We start from the raw sequence: 14,095 nt of genomic DNA, 5'->3' as shown, positions 1-14,095 counted from the left end.
TGTGAATAGTGCTGCAATGAACATATGGGTGCATGTATCTTTTTCAAGAAAAGTTTTGTCTGGATATATGCCTAAGAATGGAATTGCTCGGTCATATGGTAGTTCTATATTTTGTTTTCTGAGGTACTTCCATAGTGGTTGTACCAATTTACATTCCCACCAACAGTGTAAGAGTATACCCTTTTGTCCACACCCTCTCCAGCATTTGTTATTTGTTGACTTGTTAGTGATAGCCATTCTGACAGGTGTAAGGTTGTACCTCATAGTAGTTTTGATTTGCATTTCTCTTATAATCTGTGATGTTGAGCATTTTTTTCATGTAATTGTTGGCCATCTGTATATATTCTTTAGAGAAATGTCTATTCAGGTCTTTTGCCCATTTTTTTGATTGGGTTGTTAGGTTTTTTGCTGTTGAGTTGTATAAGGTATTAAGGATTGTCCTTAACAAATCTCTTGGTTTTTGACTGGCATTGGTTAAAAAGCCAAGATAGGAAATGTTTGTTAAGACAGACATCATAGGAGACATGTGAAAAGCTGAGAATTTCATAAAAATTAAAATCAGGAGTTACCTAGAAGATGAAGTTCATCACAAATAATATTGTGTATTTTTGGCAATGAATAATAAGGGTATAAGTATATAGAAAATGGCATTTTTCTAGTTTACCTTATTCGATTACAATTTTCAGAAACATTGATCCCTAATGATTATTAGATGTTTTGACTTGGTGTACAATCTAATCACAGCTAAACAAAACAGTTATAGTTGAGTTTTTGTGAATGAAGTTCATGCCTTATACTAATCTCAAACAATTTCTTTCATCCTAGCCTCTAAAAAAGCCTAAGCTTTTGGTTGTCGAAAGTTAATGTACTTATGGTCCTAACAAGCCCTGTTATAAAATGTAGAGTGCCTGTCACTAAGCTCCTTCAAGATGATTCTTTCCTTGAATAAATCTCTGGCCTGGATAATATGAAAGGGTGGACATTTATTTATTTTTAATTTTAATTTTAATTTTAATTTTTTTCGGGCTGCACCTGCGGCATATGGAAGTTCCCAGCTAGGGGTCGAATTGGAGCTGTAGCTGCTCACCTATGGCCACAGATATAGTAACACTGGATATGAACTGCATCTGTGATCTACACCACAGTTTGTGGCAACACAGGATCCTTAACCCACTGAGCAAGGCCAGGGATTGAACCCTCATCCTCAGGGACACTGTTGGATTCTTAACCCACTGAACCACAATGGGAACTCTTGAACCTCCTTCTTAAGGATTTCTTCAAAGATTCTGTAATTGCAAACAGTAATGGAGTAGTTCATGATGTGGCCATTGACATTAGTGGCCTAGGTTTCTACTCTTGTCTTTTCCCACTTCATTGCCACATCTACACCTTCCCTACCCATAGCCGGTTTCTCTCTCGTGTATGTTCCTCTATTCTTTCTAGAATGCACCCTGTTGGAAGCCCTTCCCCCTTCCCCCTTCCCCCAACCCCTTCTCTAAAGCCTAATTCAGTTTCACTTTCTCCTTTATACTCCACTGTATCTCTAATAAAGTCTAACTCATGTTTATACTCATGCCTCCCCGTCACTCCAGGTCTTACTTGCTACGTTACTTACTGTGACTGTACAATAATTTTTAACGATTCAATTAAATAGGGAGGCTCTTTGGAAGTAAAAGCATAAAACAGAAGGTATCTGTCACCAAGAATACATTTTGGAAAGATTCAAGGTAGGTAGATGACCGAAGGTGATAGATCTCAGATGAGAAGTCCTGAACTTTAGAGTGGGAAGGTCCCTGTGAGATCATTCGGTCTGATGTCTTAATTCAGCTTTTGACTCAGAGGGTGACTGGCTGGCGATCACACAGCTGGTCAGCAGCAGGAGTGGGGCCTGAGGCCTTGGGAAATTCTTACCATGATGTAGGTGCCTCCCTTACCTGGCCCACCAAAAATTGTTAAAAATAGAGCGGATTTAGGTTTGATTTTAAGACACAGTTTAAGGACAAGGAGTCTACTGTGATAGTTTTTAGAGTGACCTTTTCTACTTCTTTGGTTTAAGGAATGTAGTTTCGACTTTGTTACTTCATTCTGGCTGGATTCTTTTGGTGTCTTCCAGGACAAGCTATTATCATTTGCCTTTTTTAATGGTTTGTTATTCAGGCAGGCTCAATAAAGCACTTAAGAGATTAGAGTTCTGCCTCTGGAATAAATAACACGAGGCAAAATGCCCATTCCTGTACGTGACATGGCAATGAAAGACAGTCAATAAACAACTGTGGACAGGATCAAACAGGCTGCTGGAGATTTAGGGGCCTGCCTTGTCCAAGTCTAAATAGATATGGAGCAAATTAGGGACAAAGTTGAAAAAAAAAACAAAACAGGATGAACAAATAAAAAAGCAGATTCAGGAACATTATTAGTAAAAGAAATATATTTTATCCTTGAATGCAACTTACAAAATTTGTGACTTTAAGAATTGGGGGAATGAAATCTGTATTTTTTCTTTATCTTACAAAGATTTTGGATTTGCTAGAATTTTGGCACTCCTAATCCGCCTGCCTTTCAGACTGGCAACATCAGGGGTCTAGCAAGTATTTTCTGGGCTCAAGATCAACAGGTGATGCAGGAACTTACAATGAAGATGAGTGAGAGCATTTGCTTATGCAAGTGTCTGTCTTACCCTGTGGGGTTGAACACTGTCAGGAAGATGGTGTCTGTTTGCTTTTGCATAATAACCTATACTTTTTTGTAGCTCTTAGCTCAGTTGATTCCTATGTGTCTGTCTGGCCTTGTGAATATACCTGAGGGCAGGGCTCGTGTCTGTCTTGTTCTGTACATTCCTGCTCTTCTCATGGTGTCTCTCACATGACACCTACTTAACTGTTTGTTGACTGAGTGAGTGGGAACACAACCACCAGACTTGAGGATAAACATAGGTGGGAGTGTACAGATAAACTGCATGGGCTGTAAGGCAGAATTCCTGGGTTCATTAACTTGCTTCCCTACTGCTAACTCTTATTTTGGGTAACTTGCTTAACTTCTCTGTGCCTTTGTTTTCCTTCTGCGTAGAGTGGAGATTGCATTTCCAATCTCACAGAGTTGATGTGAGGATTAAATGAGTTTTTCCAGGTAAAGCATTTATTACAGGGTTGGCAATAATAAATGCTCAATAAACACTTGACTCTTGTTATTACTTAATTACATACCTTTTAGCTAATGGGAGATGTTTTAAATTGTTTCTCCTTCCATGCAGCTTTTGGATTGCTTTGGGATTCCTGTGTTGATGGCTCTCTCGTGGTTTATTCTTTATGCAAGATACAGAGTGATCCACTTCATCGCTGTGGCTGTCTGTCTGTTGGGCGTAGGAACTATGGTTGGTGCAGACATATTAGCAGGGAGAGAAGACAATTCAGGTAAGACTTGTGTTACTTGTTTCTGGTTCAGTCACAGAAAAAGTTTTGTTTATGTCTTCACTTTTATTTTGCAAAGATATAGTAAAAGGCAGAAAACAGGTCCTGATCTTAGATTTTTATTTTTAGATTTGCTTGCTCTGGTGCTATAACCACTTCCACAAAGCAGTCCTCATGTTCCTACCTGGCCACAGTCTTTGCTGCTTTTTGTTCACTAAATAGTTTGTTCTGTGTCATGAGATAGAAGTTCCCTTATGTATTTGCAGTGATCTTCTTTTGGCCCATTAATTTAGATTAGTTACTGGAAAACCCACTGTAGATTCTTGGGGTTTTGTTTTTATCAAAAAGGAAACTTTGTGTTCACTAAATGACTGACCTCTTTTTCAGTCAATTGTAGATGGGAACATTTTGATATTCTTTATGTCAAAGTTCAGATAATTGATAGTATAAAATCTAAGTTAAGGTCTGTGAATTCACCCAACCTGTAAGTGACTTCAGTGTCTCTTTTGAGAAAAGTACCTTTTTTTTTTTTTGTCTTTTTGCCTTTTCTAGGGCTGTTCCCACGGTGTATGGAAGTTCCCAGGCTAGGGGTCCAATCGGAGCTGTAGCTGCCAGCCTATGCCAGAGCCACAGCAATGCTGGATCCTTAACCCACTGAGCAAGGCCAGGGATTGAACCCGCAACCTCAGGGTTCCTAGTCAGATTCATTAACCACTGAGCCACGACAGGAACTCTGAAAATTACCTTGTTTACCTAGCATCCTTTCCTGTAGTTTTCAATGAATTCCTACCAGTAAATTCTGTTAGTTTCTTACGTCATGGAATCATTTTCTGAGGCCTTACATTATGAAATGTATTACCATCTTCCAGTCTTTTAATCTCCTGAGGAATCAGTATAAGAAAATTCGGAGCTCTGTTGTGGCTCAGCAGGTTGAGGACCTGATTATGTCTCTGTGAGGACTTGGGTTCAGTCCCTGGCCTCGCTCAGTGGGTTAAGGATCCGGTATTGCTGTGACCTGTGGTGTAGGTTGCAGATGAGGCTCAGATCTGGTGTTGCTATGGCTGTGGTGTAGACCGGCAGCTGCAGCTCCAGTGCCACCCCTAGCGTGGGAACTTCCATTTGCTGCAGGTGCGGCTGTAAAAAAGAAAAAAAGAAAAAGAAAAATCATAGCAAAATTGTGCTGAGAAAGTGAGAGGAGCAAGAGTATTTAAAATTCTAAAAGTCAGAGTTTCTCCTTCTGTAAAGTCTTATTTAAATGAATATGAGCCAGATATATTCCTGGAAGTCAGCTGGAGAGTTTTCTTAGTGACAATGTGTTCCCTTTTGTGGCTTATCTCCCTGTAGGTAGTGATGTGCTGATTGGTGACGTCTTGGTCCTTCTTGGGGCCTCCCTCTATGCAGTTTCTAATGTGTGTGAAGAATACATCGTGAAGAAGCTGAGCCGACAGGAGTTTTTAGGAATGGTGGGCTTGTTTGGAACAATTATCAGTGGCATACAGCTGTAAGAGTCTAAGCTTTTCCTTAAAAACAAAATAAGCCATATGTCATAGATGATCACTTTCCAGTTAATAATATTCATTGTTTATTTGGCCCAGATTCACATTTGAAATTAATAACTTGCTAAATATCTATTAGAAGATGAAGATTGGGAGTTCCCGTCGTGGCGCAGTGGTTAACGAATCCGACTAGGAACCATGAGGTTGCGGGTTCGGTCCCTGCCCTTGCTCAGTGGGTTAACGATCCGGCGTTGCCGTGAGCTGTGGTATAGGTTGCAGACGCAGCTCGGGTCCTGAGTTGCTGTGGCTCTGGCGTAGGCTGGCAGCTACATCTCCGATTTGACCCCTAGCCTGGGAACCTCCATATGCTGCAGGAGCGGCCCAAGAAATAGCAAAAAAAAAAAAGACAAAAAGACGATGAAGATTGTTGAAGTATCAAGAGTTATGCCTCATTTTCTTGTACATGTGTGATGCTTAAGATTCCTGCTTCTAATGTGGTAGACTTTATATTACCAGTGAAGACTTTCTTTTTCAATTATTTCTGGAAATATTAACTTCCTATCCAAAAGGAGCACATAATGTCATGTTTTCCTCCACTAGCTTATGATACAAAGAGTGCTTCTAAGGCTGTCAAACATGTGTTTATGGACTCCTTTGGTTTTATTCTTTGTCATTTAAATTTAAAATCATCGTTATACTCTAAGAAAAACTCAAAGTCCACATAATTTATTGCCTTAGCTAATGTAAAGCTTGAAGCAACTTAATTGCTTATAAAATAGTGAAAATTAGTATAAAGTTCTCTCTGTGATCTCTTGTTTCAATCATAGATTGATTGTGGAATATAAGGATATTGCCAGCATTCACTGGGACTGGAAAATTGGTATGTATGTACAAATAATTCCTTTTAGTCTTTCCCCTGACACACACGAAGAAATAAATACTTATTTTAATCATTCTATTTAGGCATTTTTGTAAATGTACGGAGGAATTCAGTGCACAGAGAGCTGTAGTGGTTTACCCAGAGTTTTCTCTGAGAAACTTGTAAATGAACCTTCATAAACGTTAATCTTTAATCTTTACCTTCAGGAATAGCCTTTCTTTACTAGGAATTCTGAACCTTTGGTCACTCTAGCTTTTAACAAGTCTGTATCTTGAGTCCTTGGACTTCTTGTGAAGATTGTCTGCTTGATGTGATTTGTGAAGTATTAACCTGAATAATCTGAGGGTGTATAGTCTTTACCACCTCCCATTGCTACTCTCATCTGATAGCCATAGGCATCTGCACAGATAATAACATAGAAGAGAGAAAACACTGGTGGGACAGTTAGGAAAGATTTGAACCTTATTTAAGGATGAGAGGAAAGCAGTAGTACATGAAGTTTCATTGAAGTTCATTTACCATGCATGGATGATTTAATTCAAGTAAATAACTTAGATTGTGTGTGTGTGTGTGTGTGTGTGTGTGTGTGTGTGTGTGTTTTGTGAGGTTGGAGAAGTGGTTGCAAAGCAGAGATACTGCTGTAAGTAGTCAGCATCCACATGATTAGCTCTGTCCCGAAGAAGATCGTTATATTGTGCCATCTAAGAGCACTGAATTTAATGAGATAAGCAAAATATAATGGGCCTAACATCTGTCTTTGATGCCCTAAACACACTTTATCCTGAATTCAATCACAAAGTTACATCCAACCAACCAACCAGATAAACAAAGGGTAGTGAGTTATTTTTCTTGATTCTGATTCTTCTTTTATTGACCTTTCATCAGGGGCATCTCTCTGTCCTGGACAGGTGTATGGCATGGGGTGATAAGAGCTGTTGACTCAAGCAAGATTTTATGGCCTTGACCATCTAACACTCTGCTGGATTTTTTAAGTTCTCCATCTATATCACATCTTGTTATTATTTTTTTCCTGAGAGTTTTGTATGTCTCATTTGCAATGCTTCCTATTAAGAAGGGACTTTGTGGATAGTATGCTAAAGGATCAAGGTATTTTATATGTCAGCCAAGCCTTAAAAGCATCTTTGTCTTTTGATTTCATCCTATAACATTAGACATTCCATTTTTTCCCCACAGCCCTACTGTTTGTAGCATTTGCCCTCTGTATGTTTTGCCTGTACAGCTTCATGCCACTGGTGATTAAAGTCACTAGTGCCACTTCTGTCAACCTGGGCATCCTGACAGCTGACCTCTATAGTCTTTTCTTTGGACTCTTCCTGTTTGGCTATAAGGTAAGCAAATAGATCTTGTTGAAATAAGAACACCTGTGTGGTCCAAAATAAGCAACAGGTTTCTTTTAGGTTTTAGCTCCCCAAATAAAACCACCTCATCTTCTTGGCAAGAATTCTTTGGACACTCACTGCAGGCATAGGTTCTTTGTGTTAATAAGTGTCTTGCTTTGAGGAGTTCCCATCGTGGCATAGTGGAAACGAATCCGACTAGAAACCATGAGGTTTCGGGTTCGATTCCTGGGTTAAGGACCCAGTGTTGCCGTGAGCTGTGGTGTAGGTCGCAAACACAGCTTGGATCTGGCATGGCTGTGGCTGTGGCTGTGGCTGGCAGCTACAGCTCCACTTTGACCCCCAGCCTGGGAACCTCCATATGCTGCAGGTGGGGCCCTAAAAAGACTCTTGCTTTGAGAACTACTGCTTTAGAAATTCATCTTTCCTTAGTATAAAACTTCTCAACCTGCCTGCTATTGCAGTCATTTGAACAAATAGAATGTCAGCTTGATAATTTTAGTTTTAGTTGGGGATTGCAACTATATTTCTTTATCCTCATAAAATTTTGTATCTGGGCAGAAATTGCTTGGCACTGAATTACACTATTCCCAGGAATTGGCCATGAACTCACAATGCCTATTTCAGTGTGTTCACAGAAATTTCTGCTTAAAAAGAATAAACCATTTTGCCTTGCAAGGTTATGTGTTAACAGGAACTTGCCAGTTAAGGTATTCCTGAACCAAGACTGAAGAGGTATTTATAGCTTTTTGGTGGCACCATTAAAAAATAACAGATGTCAAAGTGAATCAGAGAAGTGATCCTGACAAGCCTAGACTTCTTCTTCTTTTTTTTTTTTTTGAGAACAGTCACCAAGGACTACAAAGTGAGCCTTTACAGTGAGTTAGCTGTTCAGTGGTGTTGTTCTTGCATTTCACATGGCCACCACTAGGGGACGATGGTGGTTTTATTCTGCATTTGAGGCCAGTTGATAGCGACCCATACCAAAGAAAGCCTGAGAGTTTGTTTTTTTTTTAAACTAAACATATTGAGATAGTTTTAGTAGCTTAACTTTACTTTTCACTCACAGGTAAGATAATGTCCATGGAGGAAGTAAGGTTATAGAAAGAAAAGCTTCAAAGGGAGAGTACACTTAACTACCTATTGTCAGCTTCCTTAGTGTAGACATTTGCTCTTTAACTGCTCTTTAATATGAAAAAGGTTTTTCATGTGTCATTTTTGGCCACATGACTTTTACACTATTATTCTCAAAAGTGGGACATGAAAACTTTAAATTCCTTTGCAGTTGTTTTTCTTTACGTGTCTTTGTTCCTGCATGCCTAGTGGCTTACTCACTCTTAACTCAGATCAGATTTCATGGTTTTTGTAAAAGGCTATTTCAAGACTTGTAGAGCAAAGAGAAGATCTGCTGTGATCTTCAGAGGTGGGAAATCATTCAGAGCACAAAGAAGATACCTGGAATTTTAGAAGTAGTTTTTAAAAACAGAATCATAAGCCACCAATTTTACTTTATTTTTTGTCTTTTTAGGGCCGCACCTGTGGTATATGGAGATTCCCAAGCTAGGTGTTGAATCGGAACTCTAGCTGCTGGCCTACGCCACACCCACAGAATGCCAGATCCCAGCTGCGTCTGCAACTTACACCACAGCTCATGGCAATGTCGGATCCTTAACCCATTGAGCAAGGCCAGGGATTGAACTCCAGTCCTTATGGATACTAGTGGGTTCTTTAACCACAGAGCCACGATGGGAACTCCTAAGCCGCCAATTTTAAATATTGTAGTACCTAAAATAACCTTGGCTCTGATATTTTGAAACAGTTGAAAAAGAGCTTTACAAATTTCTACATTCATTGGTGTTAGCCTTCTCTGGATTGATCTTGAGTAAATACTTGCTGAATAGAGTAGCCACAAGAAGCTTCCTATATAGATCCAGACACAAAGGGTAGAATTTTAAAAAAAGAGAAAAAGTAAGAGCCTCTAATTCAGGAGACTTATTACCTTACTCCCTCAGAGTCTCTCTCTTCTAATAAAGGTGCTTCCATCTAATCACCTGCCTTCATAAGAGGAATAAGATACTTTTTCTTAGAAACATTTAAAACCACCAAACCAAACAGGATATGTTTTAAATAAGTTACCTAAGTTTCCCCACAGGTAACAGCAAATATGCTATAGGAGAACCTGAATGACTTTCATGATACTGACTTTAAAAATTTAGGGTACACTAGGAGTTCCCATCATGGCTCAGCAGTAAGGAATCTGACTAGTATCTATGAGAACTCAGGTCGATCCCTGGCCTCACTCAATGGGTTAAGGAGCCAGTGTTGCTGTGAGCTGTGGTGTAGGTCACAGACATAGCTCGGATCTGGCGTGGCTGTGGCTGTGGCATAGGCCTGCAGCTATAGCTTCATTTCGACCCCTAGCCTGGGAACCCCCATGTGCTGCAAATGCGGCCCTAAAGTGACACACATACACAAAAGAAGTAACTGAGCATTTGTGAAACATTAACATGTTGAAGCCAATGGTGAGCCATAGAAGCCCATGGCTGGAGATGACCAGCCATCTACTTAATACTCATTTCAAAACCTATTTAGTTTTTCCTTCTACCTGTGGGGGTGATCTGGCTTTTTCTTCTTTCTCTCTCATCTTCTTTCTCTTCTCCTTCTCCAATCCATTCTGTTTTCTTGCTGTTTTTCTCTGTCATCACCTTATTAAGAACTCTTTGCATTGGGCATAGAATGAAATCTAAGTAAATGTAAAAATGTTTATTGTCTTGAATAAAATAGCATGCCTATTCTTTTTTCTTTAATTTTTTTTTAGTCTTTTTAGGGCCATATCCACAGCGCGTGGAAGTTCCTACGCTAGGGGTCCAATTGGAGCTGTAGCTGCCAGCCTATGCCACAGCTCATGGCAATGCTGGGATCCTTAACCCACTGAGTGAAGCCAGGGATCAAACTTGCATCCTCATGGTTACTAGTCAGATTTGTTTCTACTAAGCCATGGTGGGAACTCTGCATTCCCTATTCTTAATTTTATTTTATTTTATTTTTATTTATTTATTTATTTTTTTGTCTTTTTGTTATTTCTTTGTGCCGCTCCCACGGCATATGGAGGTTCCCAGGCTAGGGGTCGAATTGGAGCTGTAGCTGCTGGCCTGCGCCAGAGCCACAGCAATGTGGGATCCGAGCCGCGTCTGCAACCTACACCACAGCTCACAGCAATGCCGGATCGTTAACCCACTAAGCAAGGGCAGGGACCGAACCCACAACCTCATGGTTCCTGGTCGGATTCGTTAACCACTATGCTACGATGGGAACTCTCCTATTCTTAATTTTAAAGTCAGGTTAGCAGGGTCACTCATAAATTGAATTTGCTTGTTCCCATAAAAAAAGAATGATCCTGGGCATTTAACTATGCATATTAATTATGCTACATACTTACCCTAATTTTTACTGCACCATTCTTGATCAGTCTAGCTGCTCTTTTTCTATGTTTTATTTTCTGTGCTGTTGAAAACAAATATTAATTTCTTTAATACTTGAACTTTTGTATGGATCCTCAATTCAAATCCAATTAAATACACAGAGCACATAATATTATTTATTTAAACTTTGGGGTATGTCGAGATATCATTTTCAGTAAAAACATGCTGTGAATTAGTGTTCTGTCTTCAGTGCATTTTGCCCTGGGTGGTTGTTTTCCGTCCTTAGAGCAGGCTGGGGAGAGTCCCCAGGAATCCCATGCATCCTCTTGGCGCGTCTATCAGAATGGGCTCTGGCTATCATGGTCCTTCTGGGGACAGAGAGCATAGGAGACCCTCTTGCACGGCTCCATCCCCTGGTTATCCCACTGGACCTTACACCACTCACCTCTTGGGCTTCAGACTTACCTGCAACATGATGTCTTTCCAGCTCTGAATATCTAAATCTGCTCATTCCATCATAAAGTTTACTATTTAACACTTGCCCATAGAGACAAGGTAATTTATTACATTTTAACTAAATGAGTTTTGTTGGAATAGCACATATGAATTGTTGAGAAGTTGTCACATCTGTACACACACATTTTATCATAGGTCTTATGTTCCTCTGTTTCATCGCAGTACTGTAAGATATGCCTGGGTCTGAATCCAGGCTCTCATGGTCACTTGCTGACCCTTTAGTCTCTCCACTAAGGAAGTGGACTGGTGGCAAGGTGGGGTGCAGTTGGATTATCACCGAGAAAGGCAGAAGGCCAGTTCCTAGAGAGCCAAGAATCCAGTTGGCTGATGTGCGGGGTGATGTTGGCAGAGCTCACACAGTCACCAGCACACATGGAACCATTTGGTCATGAGCATCTCCTTGGGCAGCTTTCAGAAAAACGATTATGAGAAGGTAACCCTCCAAGCACAGTTGATGAAAGGCCACAGCAAAGGTGTGTCTGTGAGCGAGCGCCGTCCACAACCTGTTCTCTCCCCCTAGTTCTCGGGACTCTACATCCTGTCCTTCGCTGTCATCATGGTGGGGTTCATTCTGTACTGTTCCACGCCGACGCGCACGGCAGAGCCGGCTGAAAGCAGCGTGCCACCACCAGTCACCAGCATCGGGATCGACAACCTGGGCCTGAAGCTTGAGGAGAACCTCCCGGAGACCCACTCCGTGGCCTTGTAGCTGGAGAAGAAGGCACACACATGTACTGCGGCTTTCTGGGAAGCCGGGAGCTATCACCTGAATAAAGCAGAGCCTGTTGCCTGCTGAGGGGACACTTGGAAAATGATCAGATGCAGAGTGAACACTCTGGAGCACTGGATTGGCTCTAGTGGTTAGATTTTATGAAGGAATACAAATCAATGTATCAAAGGTAGAAGTACCAAAGTAGAGCAGAAGCTAAGGCAAGGATTGTGTTTTTGTGTGTTTAGGGACCAATGTGTATTAACGTCAGGGAGACAAGGTGTGAGGCCCACACTGGGGTCTCAGAGGCACAAGATGGGAAAGCAGGATGGGGTGGATACTCAGGTGTGAGGCAGCCTCAGGACAGGGCCTGAAAGCAGGCTGTCCAGGTAGGCTGGTTGGTCGGGGAGGGGAAGAGCATCCCAGGATGGTTTGGGATTAGGTTTGCTCAGTTGGAGGCATCTGAGTTCTGTCCTGCTGAGGCAGTGATTGTCTCATGGGCTAGACGAGGTCTGGTGACTGATTGCGTACATCAGGAAGATGGAGGGTGCAGCACTGGAGAAATCCTGAGATACAAGTGTAGAACCATAGAAGCAGCACAGCGGATCCTTCTCCCAATTGTTACTACACTAATCTTAGCAAATAATGTGCCATGAGATTTTTATGAGACTTCTTCAAAACAAAGTTAACAGGAAGCATCATTATGATATCAACTACCAAGCAGTATGCCACTTTACACAGATGCTCTATGTAAATTTTGGGGGGGTAAAAATATAATAAAGGAATCGAGGGTAAATGTTCATATTATTAAAAATTTTTGATTTCATAGAAATATACTTACTGTGTGGTTTCTTTGATTACCCAGTTCCCCTTGTGGATTTTTTTTTTTTTCTTTTTAGGGCTGCACCTGCAGTGTATGGAAGTCCTTTGGCTAGGGGTCAAATTGGAGCTGCAGCTGCCAGCCTATGCCATAGCCACAGCAACATCGGATCCAAGTCACACCTGCTACACACAGCGTTCAGCAACAACAGATCCTTAACCCACTGAATGAGGTTAGGAATCAAACCCACATACTCACAGACATTATGTCAAGTTCTTAACCCACTGAGCCACTATGGGAACTCCTCCCTTGTGGATTTTAAATGACTTAATATAGTTAAGAATTCTTCATATGCAGCTTTTCAAAATCATGTCTTCTTAAGGTAAAGCAACCCTATCTATTTGGGGCCATGCCAGAATGGAGGGGAAATCAGTGAGCTCCCAGATCATTTGCCAGAATAAACACTAAAATTTTTTGAGTTGCCTTCATAGGGTTTTTTTAAAGTGTTTTAATTAAATAGCTTTTTGTTTCCTGCAGCCAGTTAAAACTGTTGTTTGGTTTTTACACCTTAGCATTAACAACTGTCAGTGAGTGGAAAAGGTTATGTTAAAATATTTGACCTTGGAGTTCCTATTGTAGCTCAGTGGAAACTAATCTGACTAGCATCCACAAGGATGCATGTTTGATCCTGGCCTTGCTCAGTTGGTTAAAGATCTGGCGTTGCTGTGAGCTGTGGCGTTGGTGTGGCTGTGGCTTAGGCCAGCGGCTGCAGCTCTGATTTGGCCCCTCGCCTGGGTACCTCCTCCATATGCTGAGGGTGTGGCCCTAAAAAAGACAAAAAAAAAGACAAGAAAAAAAAAAGTTTGGCTTTTTTTGGGAAGACTTGCAGTTTGCTTAACACCCTGATTATTTCATAAAATATCTTGCTTATTAATAAAACTGTATATATAGTGATAGTGTTGACATAGAGACTCTCAGATGACAACATCTCACATGTATGTCAAGACTGAGCTCAAATGTCATCTCTACTGTAAGCCTTTCTTAGGCCATTCGGGCTGGGTCCTCCTAAGTTCCCAGGGCCCTTGCTTGTTCGCATCTTTCTTGGAGCACTTAGTAAATTGAAGTGATTGCCATTTACCTGCCTCTCTTCACCAAGGATTGATCTTTTCCAGATCAGCAGCGTTTTAGCATCTTTCTGGTCCTTTGGTCGTCTCACTTCTTGAATGATTATTAAGTGGACTTTGTCTTTGGCCCCGGTTCAGAACATTTAAGGGGAGCTTGAACTAAAAAGTAAGGCCTTTTACGCAGACACCTATATGTAAGGAGTGTTATCCTACCCTGCTCTGCCCTTTTATGCCCCTCAGCCTTAACTTTGGTGTTTCCCCCTTGCTTGCTCCCTTTGGGAAGGGGCAGAGAAGTTCCAGTCTGGGCATCCCAAATTAAACTCAGAATTCACTGTTCCAATGAAGCAATGTTATGAATGACAT

The 14,095-nt window shown here is 41.0% G+C and overlaps 1 protein-coding gene across 3 annotated transcripts in view; it reads left to right on the top strand.

Moving 5' to 3' along the window:
* SLC35F2 (solute carrier family 35 member F2) overlaps positions 1-14,095 on the top strand; it is a 98,303-nt gene that overhangs the window by 40,183 nt on the left and 44,025 nt on the right. For 2 of the 3 annotated variants that reach the window (XR_002335623.1, XM_013979350.2), the window contains exons 4-7: positions 3,251-3,410; positions 4,752-4,908; positions 5,731-5,783; positions 6,978-7,132. Coding sequence is in view for 2 of the 3 variants with exons in the window: in XM_013979350.2 (XP_013834804.2) it covers positions 3,251-3,410; positions 4,752-4,908; positions 5,731-5,783; positions 6,978-7,132 (525 nt within the window). In the remaining variant the exon portion in view is untranslated. Of the gene's footprint in view, positions 1-3,250; positions 3,411-4,751; positions 4,909-5,730; positions 5,784-6,977; positions 7,133-11,599; positions 13,005-14,095 lie in introns of those variants that run through there. The other variant, XM_013979349.2, reaches the window with a different exon arrangement.

Source organism: Sus scrofa, chromosome 9 (genome assembly GCF_000003025.6).
Source record: "Sus scrofa isolate TJ Tabasco breed Duroc chromosome 9, Sscrofa11.1, whole genome shotgun sequence".
NCBI lineage: Eukaryota > Metazoa > Chordata > Mammalia > Artiodactyla > Suidae > Sus > Sus scrofa.
This window is presented reverse-complemented; position numbering and strand designations above follow the sequence as displayed.